The 20704-nt window shown below is 41.8% G+C and overlaps 1 protein-coding gene across 1 annotated transcript in view; it reads right to left on the reverse strand.

Moving 5' to 3' along the window:
• Positions 1-20704, reverse strand: part of TSPEAR (thrombospondin type laminin G domain and EAR repeats) — a 208808-nt gene that overhangs the window by 187612 nt on the left and 492 nt on the right. Inside the window, exon 1 of the mRNA XM_082259971.1 lies at positions 20691-20704. This exon is cut by the window's right edge and continues 492 nt beyond it. Coding sequence (XP_082116097.1) covers positions 20691-20704 — 14 coding nt within the window. The remainder of the gene's footprint in view (positions 1-20690) is intronic.

The raw sequence follows: 20704 nt of genomic DNA on the forward strand, positions 1-20704 counted from the left end.
CAAGACATTTTGGACAATTTCATGCTCCCAACTTTGTGGAAACAGTTTGGGGATGGCCCCTTCCTGTTCCAACATGACTTCGCACCAGTGCACAAAGCAAGGTCTATAAAGACATGGATGAGCAAGTTTGGGGTGGAAGAACTTAATTTTTTTCTGTATGGAATTTGGTAATGATAACAAGAAAAGCAATAAAATGGATACCTTGCAACCAGCAGCAATAGACACCCCCCCCCCGCCTCCAGCAACAATAGACCCCCAGCAGCAAAACAGATCTCCCAGAAGCCAGCATCAATAGACTTTCCAGCAGCCAGCAACAGTAGACCCCTTTCTAAACAGTAGATCCCGTCCAGCAATAAATGACCCCCTAGTAACAAAATATCTTCCACCAGCAAGAATGGTTTGCCATGCAAAAATAGATACCCTTCAGTAACAGTAGATACCCCAGCAGCATCAGACAGCATCAGTAGACCCTCCATCACACCCCAGCACCCCTTGCAATTGCATACGTTCAATGCTGGAGGTGCTGGAACTACTATCCCCTGTGTTCCCGCTGAAAAAAGCCCTGTATAAATAAATATAATCATATATATATATATATATATATATATATATATATATATATAAATAACCTGAAGGCACACTCCTATATCAAGAAATACACTGCTATTTTTAAGGAGGAATTCAAGGTAAATTTTCAGGATACTGCATAGGCACAATTACCATTTCTATGTGTTCCCCATATCTGAGCAGTGTTTCACTTTTTTAATATAGGTCCATTTTACATTTATTTCAGTGTTTGTTTCAATTTTTAAAAATGTAATAACCGCATCCTTTTGGGGAACATACTCTTGTGTTGTCTATATGTGGCATCTATGGATAACACAAGCCTCAAAGACATTTAAAATTTAAAGAATGGTGTAGGCGCAGTAAACACCCTGTTATAAGCAATTTTTAATTTTACCTTGATAAGTTTTAAGAATAAGGATAACATGACTGAAAAATTAACTGATTTAGTCTGCCAACGGACTGTAACAGTTTTACTGTGCGGTAATGTAGAAATCTCATTAAATAATAACAACTCATTCTGTGCTAATTATGTTTGAAATCTATTGCTCTGACTCAGTATTCCCCTACTCTGTCTCCAAGCTTTTTCCAGTTGTCTTACCACAATCACAAATGAAATAATTAGTATTATTATTTTAAAAAGATACTAACACAACTATGCAAATACTATAAAATATAGAAAAGGCAATCTAAAAAGTGTATATTACAGCAGAGATATTTAGTGCTCACCAATGGTAAGGGACTTAAAAGGACCTTGCTTGACTGTTCTGGAAATTATATGTTCTGGAATTAACATTTTTATCTCTCATGCAACATTTGATACATTTCTAAACTGAAACAGGTATGTCCATACTAAAGCCTAGTACACACTACTAGTTTTTTTTTTCATTCAACCCAGCGGGCTGAACAAAAAAAAAATTGACAGCTCAGGTTGGAGCCGAGGTCCTAATAATCCGATCTTAGTACAGCGATCTCCCCTGCTGTCTAATGTGTTCTGACAGGAAGATGCCCCCCCAACCAGAACTCTCATTGGCTAGAAGTGCTGATCGGGAAACGGTCGGCAGACCTTTTTTTTGGTCATGCCTCTTTGACAGAAGCCGGCCAAAACGGCCTGACTGCAGTACACATAGGCTAAATGTCATTTGGTTTCTATTCAACAGGCCGATGCTGACTGACACTCGGCCCATGTGTACCAGGTTTGAGTGTTGGGACATTGAAATGCTTGTTCCAGGTCAGTAAAATACTAAGTAGTGAAGAAAGCATGGTATCCCTGTAGCATACAACTTCCAGAGCAGGTCATCTGTGGTATTTCCTATATACTGTATGTCCTGACAGATTTCCAAACTACCAAAATACTTGTGCGGGAATGATCCAACCACCTTCCCAGAGTTATTTGAAATGTGGCCTAAAGCTCTCTATAATCTTGGGTAGGGATGTGCTGCCCTCTCCCATCTGTGTTTGTAAATGCCTGTAAATATACTATATATGCACTTTCTGTCTCTGGTCTGTTAGGTAAAAAAAAAATACAGAAGGAGGAAGTGAAGAGAGAGAGAGATAAAGTCTTAGACATATTTCCTGTCCAGGGGAGTTGCTACTGTTGTACTTTCACCCAGACCAGAAGCAGAGACTATTATGCAATATTCAAATGCTGTAATAGTTTAACTGCATAAGCCAATTGCTTCTTGAGTGGGTATCTGAATCCCTGTGACAGACAGAGTACAGTATCTCTCTCCTTTTTTTATTATCTCACATGCACAGTGCCAGAGAGTTAGGTATGTGCTACTGTATGTGTGTAGTGGTTACCTTCCAGTATATTAATAGGTGAACCTGTTTAATGCAATATAGTTTATATGCAGCTTCTGTTTTTTAAGTTAAATCTGTCCCTTCTGGTAAAGGATTCTAAAGCTAGTTTTAGCTTAGGGCTCAATAACCAGCAAAGGCTAGAGCCACGTTAGGCATCTGACGGTCACTTCTGATGAGAAACTACTCAGGAGGAAATAAAGCACAGAGTATATAGGCTGACTGGGATCTAGTTCTACACCACAGTTTCTGCACATGAGAAGATGTGTTCCAGGCTGATTGGACAACAGTTGTGGGATCTCCCCATCACTGCTGATCTTATCTTCAGGTCTCTGACACAAAAATAGGTGCCACATAACAATCATTCTCAGAAGTTTTGTCCTGGGTGGAGGCACTAACAACATTTATTGTGAAACCCAGTCTTACACTTAGAGAAGGTTCTGGTTCTCTTACTTACCTAAAGATTTTGCACAATATTCTGTTTGGGGAAGGCCATTTGTCATAGTCCCCCAAAAGAGGGCTATACTTGTAAGGCTGGTCTGTGTGAAAGGAAAGAATAGAAACTGGAAGACAGAAGAAGTAGGCCAAGGCCAAACTAGCAGAGGGAAGCAGAAGCCATGGTCTTGTAGCCTGTAAGATTCACTTTTCTCCAAGACAGTTGATAGGAGGAGTCAGATCTTTCTCACGAACATAAAACCACCCCTTGAGATGAATGAAAATGGCCAAATGTGGGAAATGTTCTCATGTCTACATCAAAAGCAGTGTGTAAATCAAGCTTTTCATCAACATTGTTGAAGCATTTAAAGCTAGGAGATAGGGAAGGAGGTTAAACACAGATCTTAAGTTGGCAGTATACTGTTAGAAGTTTTTCTGATTCAGAGACAGTTTGTGATATGTTTTTATTTACCCTTACATTAACATTTTTAGGTCAAGCTTTCAAGGTCCAAGGAGTATTTCTTGGACCTTAACCGCTTGCCGACTGCTCACAGTATATTTACTGCGGCAGTCAGCCCCTCACAGGCAGAGTGACGTAGGTCTACGTCGCTCGCCTGTGAGGCTCTGGGGAGCGAGCGCGCGCCCGCGGAGGCGCGCTCCCGCTCCCGCGCGGTCATGGACCCCCCCGCGCGTGTGACCAGCGGACCCGATGTCCGCCGGTCACTCGGCGATCGGCGGGGGAGAGGGAGAATGTCAGGCAGCTTGTGTAAACAAGCCACCTGTCATTCTCCTCGCTGTAAAGACACTGATCACACGGATCTAGTATGTAGATCCGTTGATCAGTGTCCTTACAGCTCAAGCCACAGCCAATCACAGTAGAAAGCACGCCCCTAGGGATACACACAGCCCCTCCCTCCCAAATAAAGTTAACCCCTTCACTACCAGTGTATTTTTACAGTAACAGTGCATATGTATAGCACTGATTACTGTAGAAATGTCACTGGTAACCCCAAAAGTGTCAAAAATGTCAGTCAAGGGTCCGATCTGTCCGCCGCAATGTCGCAGTACCGCAAAAAAATCGCAGATCGCCGCCATTACACGTTAAAAAAAAAAAAAACAAAAATGACAAAAATCTTTCCCTTTGTTAGTAAACGCGATAACTTTTGCGCAAACCAATCAAAATACGCTTTTTGCGATTTTTTTTACCAAACATAGGTAGCATAAAACAAATTGGCCGAAAATGTTAAAAAATTTTGATTTTTACATTTTTTTGGGGGGGAATTTCATATAAAAAAATGTGAAAAATATTGTTATTTTTGCAAAATGTACGCTCTTTTTTTGTTTATAGCGCAAAAAGTAAAAACGGGTGATCAAATACCACCAAAAGAAAGCTCTGTTTGTGGGAAAAAAAGGACGTCAAATTCGTTTAGGTACAGCGTCGCACGACCGCGCAATTGTCCGTTAAAGTCACGCAGTGCCGAATCGCAAAATACCCCCTGGTCGTTTACCAGGAAAATCCTCCGGGGCTTAAGTGGTTAAATAAAGGGGGTACCCCTTGTCCTGAAAATGTTAATGTTAGTGCAAGTTCAAAAATATCACGGACAGTACTCATTTTTGTTTGCACGAATACATCAGCTTTACGGACTCACCCACACAGTTGAATTTCAGGGAGTATCTCACCAAAATTAAATTCCTATTCTAAGGGATGCTTAAATATTCACTTGTATCTTAGTGTAACTACTGAGAAAATCAATGAGCCAATCATAGAAGAAGGAAAAGACAAAACATCTCCAGGTTGCCATATTGCAATAAATTCTGTGACAGTTTTAGAATAATACAGAGGCTCCAGATTAAAATGGAAAAGTCATTTTCAAGAACATGGAATTTCAAAATGGCTTTTGTAGAAATTTCATGTGCTTTATTATTTTTTAGACAAAGGAGGAGTTTTCTGTTAAGTGTGTCAAAAACATTTACTCTTGTCTACCCCGGCCCTCACTAAGAGAAATGAGCTCATCAGTGTGCATTAACTGCTCAATAGAAGGCTTGAAGGGGGACAAGACCTGAAAGTGATACCTTTTTGCAACAGAGAAACATCAGGTCTTCTGCCTTCTAAGATAGAGCTGGGCTTTGTCACGGAGCTGTGAAAATCTTGGAATGGGATGGATAGAAACTCAATTCCTTTAGCAGGTAGAACAGTTCCCTTCATGTATTTCATTGGTGTATCTAGCTTTTTGGTCTAGAACAGTGTTCTCCAAACTGTGATTCATTGGCTGGATGCTCTCCTTTATTTGCCTTTATACTGCCCTTGGGGCACAGTTCCTCCCACAGATACCAACAATGGGGCAGTATTCCTTCCACTAACACCAACAATGGGACAGTATTCCTTCCACTTACACCAACAATGGCACAGCATTCCTTCCACTGACACAAACAATGGGGTGCTCTTCCTTCCAGTGATACAACAGTGGGCAATGTTCCTGTCACTAACACCAATAATGGGGCACTATTCTCCTCCCAATAATGCTTAAAATGGACCACTATGCCTTCTCCTACTGACAACAAGCACTATCTAAGTTTCTTACTACCACTGACCACCAAGCCTGAGGCATTATTACTCCCACTGATTCTGGGGCATAACTCAGCCCCCTCAGCCCCCCTACAGTCAGAAGGACAACAAAATGGCAGTTTGGTTAAATAATTGTAGACCCCTGGTCTAGAAGTTCAGCTTTAATCAGAATAAATATTTTTGTTAAGGGAAACTGTAATTTTTTTGAGTCAATATTATTTAGAATTTTAGTTTTATTAGCTTTTAAACTAAAGTTTTATATCGGTTGGGGATCTATTTATATTCTTTTTTCATACCACCTTCACTCAAGATTCATACATTTTTCTAATTGTATTCAGATGGAAAAATTTGTGACTTCTAGAAGAACATTGTGTGGATCTTGGGTGGAAAAAATAACCCCTCTATGTGTACAATCTTTGGTTTAATAACTCACATGCGTAGCACCCTCTTAGATAGGTGCTGGGAATTAGATAAGTTAGAATTAGTTGTGTTTTTGATAGGTAAATTTAGTTGCCACAATGTAGTCAGTGTGGCTGAATTGATTTGGTAGGCAAAAGCATATTCTACTCACTGTAATCAGTAAAACTGCAATCTGCTAATCAGATCTGCTCAGTGTGTTCAGCTGCTGCCAGTCTGGTCTATAGCTTCCTCTGCATCCAAGGAACTGGAAAAGTTTCTAGATGATAGGTATAAAGCTATGTCGATAGCAGCATGAATATTGATACAGTCCTGGCCTATCACAAAGAGGCAGGCTGTGATGGAGTGCATAGTTGCCAACATTTAAAAAACATTTCCAGGGACACTTTGCAGCACAGCTCTCAATTACCACACCCACTTCCCTGAAGCTCCGCCCACTCTGCATAATTCATCTCGCCTACTTATCAGATTATAGGGTCTACTCAATATAGAGAGAATTACAGGAAATTAAAAAGGGAATTTCAAACATAAGGCCACAGTAGCAGAGTTGGAATAATTCTCCCATTCAGCTGCACTACTTCTGTGTAACATTTATGGGCAGCCCGATTAACAGGCGCTTCCAGGGACAATATAAATTACCTGGGACAGGCTCCTATTTGCAGGGACTGTCCCAGGAAAAAAGGGACAGTTGGCAAGTATGGGAATGCTGGGAAACTGCATATATTCAGTGAGCAAACTGTGATCTGGGTCTTTTTCCCAGATTGGATTAGTCCAGCCTGGGGGGCAGGCTGCCCTCCCAAGCTGAAGCTGTTGTTGTTGATGCCTCAGGTGGGTGACCTGAGGGGCTTGAATGCTAAAACCCAGGAGCTAAAGGGAGCTGTCTGCTATCACGGAAGGTTTTGCATTGAAGTTGGAAGGAGGCCTTGTGAGTACAGACACTTAAGAGATCTTGGGGACCTTTGTGCTTTTGCTACCCTTCTGGTACTACATAGTCAGCCATGGTCTATTTAAAGGGGACACTAGCTGGTTGTCCAAACTCCTTCCTAAAAGGGACTCTGCTTTTGTGGCTCTAACTTCTACTACTAAGCTGAAGTCTATTATTTGTTTCAAGCCTGGACTTTATTATAGCTTGCTCTGGAGAATACCTAAGTCCTCAGTTGTACACAGTTTTTGTTTTGGAGAATCCCACTACTACCCTCAACCCTATCCAAGTTCTCCAAAAATAAAAACCACAAATCAATATCCTCTAGACTGGTTATTGAAGAAACGTGTGAATGAGCCTGTGTGCCTGGCTGTGGGATAAAGCCTTTGGGGAAGACCTGGACAGTAATCCCGCAGCTCTTGTGGGAGTAAAATTACAGGAAGGATTCCCAGAGCACTATGGGTTATGTAAATAAATAGAACAGCAGTAGTCACTACTTCAAGGTTGGCTTTTTCTGATTAAAACCTCAGAGAAAGCTGTTCAATAAGGTTTGTGCAATTGCTCTGATTTATTCAAACATGCTGACGATTTGCAGCTTGAGCTTTTAAGCTGTTTATACAATAATTATTTATCACAAAAGCTCAGCAGCCTTTCCAATGGGAGACACAAAAACAAGCTAGTAATCCTGTCACTTGAGTCAGCTTACCAGTGACAAGATCACTAGAAGAGCAGAATCAGTGAGGTGTCTTCCATGGCTGATCCCTCTCCAGTGAGTGATATCCTGCAGCTTCTGCCAGCGAGGGAGCAACTCCATAGAAGCCGCTAAGTGTTCTCTTTAGTGTTGCTGGCATCAACTTACTAATGTGACTCGTTGCTAAATTTCCACCTGATATCTCAAATGGAGAAGACAAAAAATATATGTAATGTTATATTTACTCAATAAAAAAAAATGTTTTATTTTTTTTTGTGCCATAAACATAAAAAAAAGAAATATATACACTACCACCTTTATATACCCTTTAAGGAGAACTACCCATGGGTTTGGGCCAGCTTTAGAAAAGTACTTCAGATTGCCATCATTTAAAAAAAATAAAATAAAAAAAAAAAAAGGACATGAAATTTAAATGAGATAAAGCAACCAACAACTTTCAGCCAGCACAACATAGAGGACAGCGGAAAACTGTGTCCCCCCATTCACACTACTGAAGTTACATTTATCAAAGAGCAACATGAAAGCAAGGTGAAATGCTTTGAGGGGGAAAACAGAGCCGTAGTAAATGATTATCTTAGAGATCCAAAAAGAAGTGTTTTCATTGCAATTATCTGTACATGTTGGCAATTTATGACTTTCAGTGGTTTAGTACTACTAAGTAGTCAACAGAAATATCTCTTTCATAGATCTGTCATCTACAAACTACTACCTACTACTTTACTAAATTTAACACAGTGTATAGTTATTTGTCCATTCTCTAACTTGTGCATTTTAAAGCATTTACAGCAGTGACAAGTTCATTAAACTGTTTCATCGTTCCCCACTTGATTAAAAAATAGTAAGATTGGTCTTTTTGTCTGTTCTAATTTTTTTTATACAATAGACAGTATTTCCTGTACAGTTTCAGTGTCATTGGGCTCTTTCTGATCTTCGTAAGGATTCTTTCTACAAGGAAATAATCCACTATGGTATAAAAAAAAAAAAAAAAAAAAAAAAAATTTATTTTAGTATAACCCATGTAAATATCTAAAATCAAACAAGCGCCACACTCCAGTCTAGCCAACCAAGTGTCAACTATAAAACGGCCTTAGCCCACGAGTCTTTGCCAAAGCCATGCCCCTTGACATGTTTCTCTCTGCCCACCCAAGCTTAATTATAGGAACTAGCCTTTAAATAAACTCAGATGAGTGGGGCGAAACATGTTCAAGTCTACACTAGCTTGGCTGGACGGTAGTGCGGTGCTTCTTTGATTTTCTATATGCATCACTTTGGATGAACACCTATGGCAGCCTGCACCTTTCTCCCTGCTAGATTACTTCACCAGCTTCAGCAGGGTTCATAATCTAGCACCAAAGTCACCGGGTAAATATCTGTTATACGTAAAGAATTACCTCAATGGAAGGAAATTGTAGCAGTTTACGCAGCCATTTATAAAATAGGGAGACAGTGCAGTTATAACACAGTTCGATACAAGGGGGTTCAGAGGTCCCTGTTCATGAGAGCCTACAATCAAAAAGGTAGGGTCGAATGATAAAAAAGTAATAACGGTCAGGAATGAGCCAATGTAAAGGATAGAAGTACGATTTATTTGATGGAAGCGGACTAGGCCTCCCTGAAGCAATGAGTTTTGATTGCCTAAAGGTGGACAGAGTTAGAGATAGCCAGACAGATTGAGATAGGGAGTTCCAGAGGATAGGATAAGCTCTGGAGAAGTCCCGAAGGCAAACATTAGAGTTGGTAGTGAGGAAGCTAGAGAGCAAAAGGTTTTGGGATAAGCAAAGAGAACAGTTTGGGTGATATTGTGAGATAAGGTTGGTGATGTAGCTCGCAGCAGAGTTGTGGATGAATTTCTATGTTTTTATTATACTTCATTTTATTTATTGGGTTAGTGAAAGCCAGTGGATGGATTGGCAGTGAGGTATGGTGGACACCAAATGATTGCTAAGCTAGATAAATCAGGCTGCAGCATACATGGTGTAGCAGGTGCCCTGCAGCCCCGCACTTCCGGCCAGCCGTCGCTGGAATGACACAGGCTTTCAAAAGAGAGTGAAGCCTGTCAGCTCCTGCAGGGGAATTCCCTCTCCCTCTCCTGCTCACTTTGTGTGTGTGCGAGCGGTGCTCGCAGAAAGACAGGCTGTCCATTCTGTTCCCCTGCTTTCCAATTGGCAGGGAAAGGGAGCCAATGAACAGAGCTGCCAAAAAGGGCAAAGGATTGTGGCACATGTAGTACCTAGCACAAATGGCCCCAGGGTCTTCTTTGGGAACAGAACTGCAAACCCAAGCATGATCTGGGGGGGGGGGGGGGGGAAGAAAGAAAAAGACCCAGAGGCTGACTGGAAGTTAGGGCAGACCCCATGAGGCAGTGGAGAACTGGACCCAGGGGAGAGGTGCTACCTGCCTGAGAGGGGGATCCCAGGTGCATTTTCCAGGTGCATCTATACAGACGGCGTGAAGTGTTCCAGTTGTAAGGTAGCCAGTTGGGCTACCTGAAGAGCCTGCCTGATTCAGGACGTTTCATTTGGGCCTTGATTGCAGGATTGGTGAGAGGGCACTTGCCTATTTTACAAAGAATACAGAGACACTGCATGCAGACAATGTTGCCCATTTTGCCTACACCTGTGGGGCCTGAGTCACACTTACACCCTGTTAAGCAGTCACAGTTTCCGCCTTGCTACCTGGATGCTTCCAGCTTACTGCATTTTCACTCTACCAAACAGGACTTCTAAGTGCACCAACTAAAGTGGCTAGATGAAGATTCAAGGCCTTCTTCTTCATACGAGCACACACACACATACCCAGGGCTCAGTATATGTAGTGCATGAGCGGGGCTATCTCACTTGGGAGTTATGCTATTGACCACTGAACTAGGTACAGTGTATATGGTGTTTATGGTTTTGCGAGCCTTAGGTGTCAGGAGTCAGAAAGGAGAGGTTTGACATAAGAGAGGGTCATTCTTCTGCTCTCCTCCTGCCTGGTCTCATAGAGCCCAATTTAGGTAGAGTGGTGATCAATCTGTTACAGTGTTTGCCATTTTTTGATCTGTCATTGTTAACATGTTTGCCTCTGCTCTCTGGGTTACTCGTCTTGAGTAGTCCCCTAAAAGCAGCAAGATATTACCATAGAGTTCTATTGCTTTTGATTCTGTACCATTGACCTATTTGAGATATATTTGTATACTGATCAGCTTTTGCTATTGTTTGTTACCACCTCAAAGATATTTCACAGTAAAGACTATTTCTGTGTTGTGCTATAACGTGTGTCTTTTATTGGTGGTGTTTGCACTAACAATATTGTCAGTGATGCCAGAGGGGCTGGGACTGTTCTTTGGGTGGAGAGGTAGATTTCAGAACCAAATATACTTAAGCTGCTCCTTCCGGGGGTAGTGCTACAATGGTATTCTGTGGGGACCGCCTATGTAAAAAGCAATTGTTGAGGTCAGATATAAAAAGCGAGTGAATTGTTAGTTTTTTTTTTTTAGTTCCAGAAGTTAAGGCATCAAGATTTGGACAGGGATTGGATGTGGACACAAAAAGAGAGGTCAGAGCCAAGGACTCTGTCTCTAGTTTTTATTACAACAATCTAGACGACAAATTGCTTCTAATAAATTGCTTCAATTTCAAAAGCATTTTTGTTTTTCGTTTTGAAATCTCCAGTGAGTAAATTAGTTGGTAGAGGCAGTGGAGGACAAAGTAGAGAGTTAACGGTAGAAAAGAAATGACGAGGACTGGACGAGGGTGTGTTAACCACTTGCCAACTGCTCACAGTTATCCTACTGCAGCAGTGTGGCTCCCCTGGGTCCAGCGACATCCTAGTGGTCTCGGTGGCACGCGAGCGCCGCCGGAGGCTCGCTTCGGCTGTGTTGAGACACAGCGGGAGTTGGGCCGGAGGAGGAGAGGCGGCGATCACTGACTCCCTTCCCCGATCATGGGGGAAAGTGTGAGAAGACCCACCTGCTTATGTAAACAAAGCAGGCAGATCTTCTCAGTGACAGACAGGGAGAGATCACAGGAGTCAGTAAGCATGAGGCATACATTTAACTCTTTGATCACCCATAGGGTTAACCCCTTCCCTGCCAGTGTAATTATTACAGCAACAGTGCATATTTCTAGCACTGATTACTGTAGTAATGTCACTGGTCCCCCCAAAAGTGTCAAAAATGGCAGTTAGGGGTCCGATCTGTCTGCCACAATGTTGCAGTCCCTCAAAAAATCGCAGCTCGCCGCCATTACTAGTAAAAAAAAAAATAAATAAAAATGACATAAATCTTTCCCATAGTTAAGTAAACGCGATAACTTTTGTGCAAACCAATCAAAACACGCTTTTTTTTACCAAAAATATGTAGTAGAAAACAAATTGGCCTAAAATGTTAAAAAATGTTGATTTATAAATTTATTTTTTTGGGAATGGTATATAGCAGATTGTTTTTTTTTTTCAAAATTGTCGCTATTTTTTTGTTTATAGCGCACAAATGAAAAATCGCACAGGTGATCAAATACCACCAAAAGAAAGCTCTATTTGTGGGGAAAAAAGGACATACATTTTGTTTGGATACAGCATCACTCAACCGCGCAATTGTCCGTTAAACTAACACAGTGCCGAATCGCAAAATAGGGCCTGGTCAGGAAGGAGGTAAAATCTTCCGGTCTTAAAGTGGTTAAAGTAGTTGTGAACGTACAATGTTAGAAGGAATTTCTAATATAGTTACAATTATAGGTACCATAACTGCTTTTGCTTAGTTTCATAAATGTTCCATAAATGATCTTTCTTACATGTTGTACAAGGTTAAAAAGTTCTGTCATATGACCATTATCTCTTCTTTCTGATAGTGGGTAGCGGGGTTACAGGGCACAGTGGGATGGATTTATCAAAAGCAAACAGACTGTGTACTTTGCAAAGTACAGAGTGCAAGTGCAGTTGCACTCTGCAAGTGCAGGTGCTTCAGAGCCTAGTAAATAAGGTAAAGCTTCACTTTGCAAATAATTCCCAATCACATGCAATGAAAAAAAAAAAAGAAAAAAAAAAAACAACATTTTTGCTTGTACATGATTAGGTGGTAAAAGTCAGCAGATCTAAGTTCTGGAGCAACTGCTCTTGCTGAGTGCAACTGTGCTTTGCAAAGTGCACAGACTATTTGCCTTTAGTAAATCAACCCCAGTGTGTGTACCCAATACAAGCATGCTGTGTGTCCTGTACCTCTAAATGGCAAGCCAAAGGATGAAAACTGACCATGCTAATATAGATCATCTTCTGTGCTGTGTGTGGTCAGTTTAGAGCAAGGAAAAAAGGTGACTGGCAGGATCAGCCAGGTACTTCAGAGGGAAGATTACTACTAGGTATTCCTGTTGGCATAGTAGGCACGGTTTTTCCTACTGGCATGTAGGCAGGTGCAGTCTACTTTCTCCACTGCAGGTGGCGCTCTTCCACAGCATAGTTTCTCAGAGAAGCATCCAATTGGATGCTGCTGCCTCTTGTGACTCTGGCAGCCAGGTTTGGCACGCATTTTGTGAGTTGGTAGATTAGGAACAGGCACCCCACCTGCTAGGGACAGTACTAGTGAGCACTTGTGAGTACTTGTGAGCCCTATGCTTAGGGAAAGCATAGGGCTCACAACTCCATTGGACACCTGCCTGTCTGGGCACAAGACGCCAGGCCACATTCTTCCCCCTCTCTACAGACGCTGTCAGTTCAGTTGCATTCTGCTCTCTTCACGCTGTTGGAACTGTGAGTGCTCCTGGTTGGCAGGCTGCTCTTAGAAATCACGGGGCCCCATACAGCCTACCTGGCAAGGATCCCCTCTGAATATATCAAAACAATATTTTTACTAAAAATACACTAAAATCATTAGTATCGGACACAAACATAACAGAGAACCTGTGTAAATTAGCCCTTTTAATTGTTTTTTATTCTTAAAAATGTTAAAAATAGTTACAATTATTTTATTTTACAAAATTTCAAAAAATGTATTACAATGTTTAATTATTATTATTTTTTTTTAAATTTGCAATTTTTTTTAAAGGAAAGGGAAGCCTGCAGTGCTGTGGGAAGGGGGTGGGGAAGTAATTACAGGAACAATGCCCTGTGTCTGTGTCTCTCCCCCGCAGCAGCTGAAAGCTGGTAGGAGGGGGAGAAACTGGCTTTCAGCTGCTGCAGAGAACCACACAGGGCTTCCTTCTGTAATTTCCCCCCTGCCTGTCCGCACTGATTCCCCATGCTGTTGGGGCCCCCCTGTGTGCCTGGGCTGGTGATCCCCCCCTATCAGCGGCCCTGCTTGTTGGGCTGCCTTCCCACCAGTGCCATCTTAAGAGCATTAAAGGGCCCCGGGCAATGCAGCGCACTGGGGCCCTGCCTACACAATCACCCACGAGCATAAAAATGCAAATTACCAATAAGGTGATATTTATTGGTACAGCAGTGCCAGGCTAATGACAGCTTCCAAGTTCTGCAGCTGGGCCCGGTGAACAGTGAACACACACACAGATGGTAGTAAGACTCGACTGTCCTGTTTGTGCCTGTTCCTGTGGAGGCAGACAGGCATTCCTGCAGTTGTGGGCTCCCCCTCCATGGCCTAGGTGGCCTGACAGCAGCGCAGAGCCAACAGGCGCTTTCCACCCGCTAAGTTCGGCGTTGGGATGCACACAGGAATCGAGACTAATGCTTTAGAAATGTTATTGAATATGCCACTCACGTAATGTACAAAAGATATAAGCAATTCCTCATTAGCAGATCAGTATCTCTTACCGATTTGCCATAAGTGCCATAAGTGATACCCGGGTGATACCGCTCCGTTCGGCATCCACTCAATACCGCTTTGTCCCTCACCTGCTCCATCTCCCACCCACCCAATACGGCTCTATGTCTCACCCATTTGCCGTAAGTCACACCCGGGTGATACCAGCATACGATCTCGGAGGCGTGACCACAGCGCGACCACGTGACCTCTGAGATCGTATGCCGGACAGAGCGGTATCACCCAGGTGTCACTTACGTCAAGTGGGTGAGAGACGGAGTGGTATCGGGTGGGTGGAAGATGGAGCGAGTGAAGGACGAAGCGGTATTGAGTGGATGCCGAACGGAGTGGTATCACCCGGGTATCACTAGAGATGCAGATCTGCTAATGTGGAATTGCTTATATCTATTGTACATTATGTGAGTGGCATATTCAGTAACATTTCTAAACGGAATTATGCTATGTGACATCATTTTACCCTTACATGAGCATCACCACCTAATGGTTGGAGGAGGAGAAGACTAGTCTCGGACCCTGACATAGGATGTACAAAATATCAGCCCATATCGGCTGATACCAATACGTTGTGACCAATATATCGGTATCGGTATTTGCCCTGAAAAAACCATATGGGTCTATCCCTAATTTGAAGTCTCTAAACCCCACCACTGTAGCAAAGGAAGTATTTTCTACTGTAAGGGCCTCATCATATTGGTCATTCTGACACAGCAACTTTGCACTGGTTAAGAAGCTGAGTCATATTATGGCAAATCGTTACAAGCAGTAAAATGGCTCACATATCCCTGATGTGTGACATGACCCTTTAGGATGTGCGAAAGGGAATTAGAGGTAATATTATAAAGTAAAGATAATGCTATAAGGCATTCTATTACTAGAAGAATAATAGATAAAACCAACTTGCAGCAGAGAAAATAACTTTTTTGGCTGGAATGAATACTTACTTAGCCAAAAGAATTACAAAAATTCAGTATTGGCCTTTGCCTTTTGTCGATATTGTAATATTACTGAATTTAACTGTGCAGTTTTTTTTCACCATCAAAGTGAACAAAGCTACTCCGACTTCAGCTGCACTTACCAAATCCTTCTGATTGGATATCTTACCTGAGGAGAATAAAGGGGACTTACAGTCCATGTTTGGTGCCCATTTTAAGTAACATAATAATTATTGTAAGATTAAGCAAGAAAATAGATTTACACCGTTCCTGTATTTATATTCAAATGTATAAAATTCAATGAAGGGGTATTCTGCTCCATAAGTTCCACAGTGTAAATGATTGCAAGAAGTCACAGTGCTAATAGCTTCTAAGTGTGGCCTTAAACATAGGCATGGGTGGTTGGCTATGCAAAAATTAAAGTGGTCAAGTTAGTTATTACAATTAATAGCAACCCCTCTGTAATAACAAGATATACTATGCAGTGTCTTTGGCTTTTTTTTTTTTTTTCTTTAATTATGCAGCTAAATACTTTCTTTCATATCGCCGGTGTGCGGTCACGTGACCTCCTGCGACTCTCCTTCCCCGATCTGAGGACTACAGCAGGAGGGGCTGAGATTCCCCTCTGACATCAGCCAGGAGGTCATGTGACCGCACACCTGCGATGTGAAAGAAGGTATTTAGCAGGATGATTTAAAAAAAATAAAGACAATGCACAGTATATCTTGTTATTACAGAGGGTCTGCCACTAATTGTAATAACTAAGGCCGGCCATACACAGTTCGAGGTTAAAACCATTGATGGGCAGGCTGTTTTGTACCAAGCTGATAGATCGATGATCTTTGGTACAACCAGCCTGCTGGATTCGCTTCTCATTATCGCAAGAGGCTACTATAGCTGCTAGCGATAATCACTGTCTTCCCCGCCTGCTCTTGTCCCAGCGCGGGGAGAAGAAAATTTTTAAGCAGGAGGGATTCCCCTGTCAGCGCTGTCTGTGTTAATGGGGAAATCATGCTAATTTCTTTCCTGCAACCCATGACTGAAGGAAAGAAATTTGCACCATCTATGGCCAGCCTATCTTTACAGACACATGTAATAGCGGACGAAGGGGAAGGACGGGGAGGAGATGGCTAACAGACAAGGAACTGACAGGCAGGGAGGAAGGGGGAGAGGGGAGAGTCTCTAAACACAGCGGGATGACAGAGGCACGTAAACTGACCACAATATCATGGATCAGCAGCCATGATTACCTTGGTCAGCACACAAAAGAGGACACAGGAACAGGCAGGATCAGCAAGGTATTTTACATCAAGCACTGTGCGGTTTAACATCTTTAAAGTAACAGAATCGTTTTTATTTTAGGGTTACAAACGCTTTACCTATCTTCAATATTCAAGTTCATGCAATTGCAACCCATCTGTTTCAAGACCTTTGCAATTCACCCTCGCATGCTGTCAATCAACTTCTGGGCCACATCCTTAGGTGCTCTATCATGCTGGAAAAGGCATTATTCGTCACCAAATTCTTCTTGGATGGTTGGGAGAAGTTGGTCTCGGAGGATATTTTTGTACTATTCTTTTATAATTCATTCTATTATTCATGTTCTTTTCTGAGAAGCAACCCCACACATGAATGGTCTCAGGATGCTTGCCTGTAGCATGGCACAAGACTAATGGTAGTGCCCACCTTTTCTTCTCCAGACAAGGTTTTTTCCAGATGCCTCAAACAATCAGAAAGGGGATTCATCAGAGTAAATGACTTTACCCCAGCCCTCAGCAGTCCAATCCCTGTACCTTTTTGCAGAATATCAGTCGTCCCTGATGCTTTTTCTGGAGAGAACTGGCTTCTTTGCTGCCCTTCTTGACACCAGACCATCCTTCAAAACTTTTCACCTCACTATGCATGCAGATGCACTCACACCTGCCTGCTGCCATTCCTGAGCAAGATCTGCACTGGTGGTGCCCCAATCTCACAGCTGAATCAGCTGTAGGAGACAGTCCTGCCGCTTGCTGTACTTTCTTGGCGCCCCGAAGCCTTCTTCACAAATGCAGTGGAATGTTTTTTATGTGATTAAGTTCATTTTCATGGCAAAAGAGGGACTTTGCAATTAATTACAATTCTTCTGACCACTCTTCATAACATTCTGGAGTATATGCAAACTGCCATCATGAAAACTGAGACAGCAGACTTTGTGAAAATTAATATATGTGTCATTTGCAAACTTTTTTGCCATGGCTGTATATGGGCTTGTTTATATAAAGAACTTGTTTAGGGCAAAGTAAGACAGGCATGTTAAAGCATACCTGAAAAAGTAATTATATTGTAATACTAGTCCTTAGATGTGGTGGCTGCATTTGTTTCCTTTTCTTAGTTTTTCCCTTTTATTTTCACCTTGTGATACTACCAGTCATACACTTTCTGTCCTAGTGTGACAACACTAACCTACTGCACTGTATAAAGGAACGGCATTGTGACCCTAGGCTGTGTTTCTGGTTTTGACTACAAGCACCTTCCCTTCTCATCATCTCCATCACAAGAAGAGGGATGCTCTGTAGTTCAAAGAAGATAGCTGGGAAGGCTGATAATATTGAATGAGATTTTTAAAATCGCACAGCAAAATACAACAACACTGGATTTCTAGGCAGAAACTGTACTAACAGAACATTTATTTAGCCTGAAAAAAATAAACCAAATGCAGCCTCCACATCTAAGGACTTGCAAGCTGTTATATATTCAATTTTTGTTCTTGGGCTTAGATATACAACTGTGTAGGACAAAAGGCAATGCTGGAGTTCAGCTTTAAACAGCCAGTCCTATAAGACTTTGATGCTTATACTAACAGGAGCTAGCTCAAAATTCTTTATACAATATTATTCTTGATATAAATACTCTGACAATAAAACATTTGAATAATTGAGAACATTGGTACAATTTCTTAGATACAAACTATACATAGCAGCCTAAAAATTATTTTTTAAATTAGTAAAATAGAATATATTTTGAAAAGTTCACATTTTAAATCAAAGTGTATCTAAAACCGAAGATTATTTTTCAATTTGGATAGAGTGGTGACAGGTTAGAACCTCTGTCAGGTTTTATTGTTGTCTGTGTCCCCACTAAAGGTGGCCATAGATGGATCGAAATTCAGCTGGTTCAGCAGGGACTGGCCTAAGTTTCAATCCATGTGTGGCTACTACTGCTTCTGTTGAACCGCCCTGTGGGATAAAAGCAGTTCAATCAGCAGCTAGCCCTAACCCTAATCTGTGTATTCTGACAGGAGGGGAGATTCCTCTGCTGTCAAAATACAGTAGTACAGTGGGGTGGATTCCCCCTTCCACTTTAAATGTGTGGATGGAGGAATTCATTCAGTTTTTATTGTTTAGCCCACTGGCTGAACAAAAAAAACTGATTCATGTATGGCCAGCTTAAAGAGTTTTACGCCTCTTTATAAAGTATCTCACAAAAATGAGTACACCCCTCACATTTTTGTAAATATTTTATTTTATCTTTTCATGTGGCAACGCTGAAGAAATGACACTTTGCTACAAAGTAAACTAGTGAGTGTACAGCTTGTATAACAATGTATATTTGCTGTCCCCTCAAAATAACTCAACACACAGCCATTAATGTCTAAATCGCTGGCAACAAAAGTGAGTACACCTCTAAGTGAACATGTCCAAAATGGGCCCAATTAGCCATTTTCCCTCCCCTGTGTCATGTGACTCGTTAGTGTTACAAGCTCTCAGGTGTGAATGAGGAGCAGGTGTGTTAAATTTTGGTGTTATCACTCTCACTCTCGCATACTGGTAACTAAAAGTTCAACATGGCACCTCATGACAGAGAACTCTCTGAGGATCTGAAAAAAGAATTGTTGCTCTACATTAAGATAACCTAGGCTATAGGAAGATTGCCAATACCCTTAAACTGAGCTGCAGCACGGTGGCCAAGACCATACAGCAGTTTAACAGGACAGGTTCCACTCAGAACCGGCCTCGCTATGGTCGACCAAAGAAGTTGAGTGCACGTGCTCAGCGTCATATCCAGAGGTTGTCTTTGGGAAATAGACGTATGAGTGCTGCCAGCATTGCTGCAGAGGTTAAAGGGGTGGGGGGTCAGCCTGTCAGTGCTCAGACCATGCGGCACACACTGCATCAAATATTGGTCTGCATGGCTGTCGTCCCAGAAGGAAGCCTTGTCTAAAGATGATGCACCAGAAAGCCCACAAACAGTTTGCTGAAGACAAGCAGACTAAGGACATTGGTTGCTGAAACCATATCCTGTGGTTTGATGAGACCAAGATAAACTTATTTGGTTCAGATGGTGTCAAGCGTGTGTGGTGGCAACCAGGTGAGGAGTAAAAAGACAAGTGTGTCTTGCCTACAGTCAAGCATCGTGGTGGGGGTGTCATGGTCTCGGGCTGCCGGCACAGGGGAGCTACAGTTCATTGAGGGAACCATGAATGCCAACATGTACTGTGACATACTGAAGCAGAGCATGATCTCCTCCCTTCGGACACTGGGCCACAGGGCAGTATTCCAACATAACAACCCCAAACACACCTCCAAGACGACTACTGCCTTGCTAAAGAAGCTGAGGGTAAGGTGATGGACTGACCAAGCATATCTCCAGACCTAAACCCTATTGAGCATCTGTGGAGCATCCTCAAATGGAAGGTGGAGGAGCGCAAGGTCTCTAACATCCACCAGCTCTGTGATGTCGTCATGGAGGAGTGGAAGAGGCAACTTGTGAAGCTCTGGTGAACTCTATGCCCAAGAGGGTTAAAGCAGTGCTGGAAAATAATGGTGGCCACACAAAATATTGACACTTTGGGCCCAATTTGGACATTTCCACTTAGGGGTGTACTCACTTTTTTTGCCAGTGGTTTAGACATTAATGGCTATGTGTTGAGTTATTTTGAGGGGTCAGCAAATGTACACTGTTATACAAGTTGTACACTCACTACTTTACATTGTAGCAAAGTGTCATTTCTTCAGTGTTGTCACATGAAAAGATATAATAAAATATTAACAAAAATGTGAGGGGTGTACTCACTTTTGTGAGATACTGTATCTCCCAATAGCCACTGTCATCGAGACTAAAAGTGAGGGAAAACCCGAAATTGTCAGTTGTCATCAGAATAGCAATATAAGGGAAACAGGGACAACTTTTTAAGAAGTAATTTGCCTCACTTTGGAGAGCTTTTCTCTCCAATAGCACATCTCCCCAAAAGAATACAGTTGGCAAAAAAAGTCATGGGTTTTACCAATTCGCTACCCCATCCAAACTAAAACAAATTTTAAAAAAATGCTTTAATAACCACCACTTATTTTTTCTCCATGCATTAATGATACTACTGTCTATTTGAAAAAAAAATTACATTTCGTATTATATTGCTATAAATTATTTTAGCAGAGATAAAGTGGGTATTATCCTTCACCTAGCCTATAACCTAGACCTATAAATAACTGTTATATTCAAATAAAGGGAATCTGTAAAATAATTGACAATTACAATGGCAAAAGTTAACACAAGATCAGTAAAAGAGCATAAGTTTGAGATTCCATTGTCCTAACTATAGCCATAGTTTTACTTACCTGTGCAAGGTGTC

The sequence above is a fragment of the Pelophylax lessonae genome (genome assembly GCF_965119305.1).
Source record: "Pelophylax lessonae genome assembly, chromosome: 6".
Lineage (NCBI taxonomy): Eukaryota > Metazoa > Chordata > Amphibia > Anura > Ranidae > Pelophylax > Pelophylax lessonae.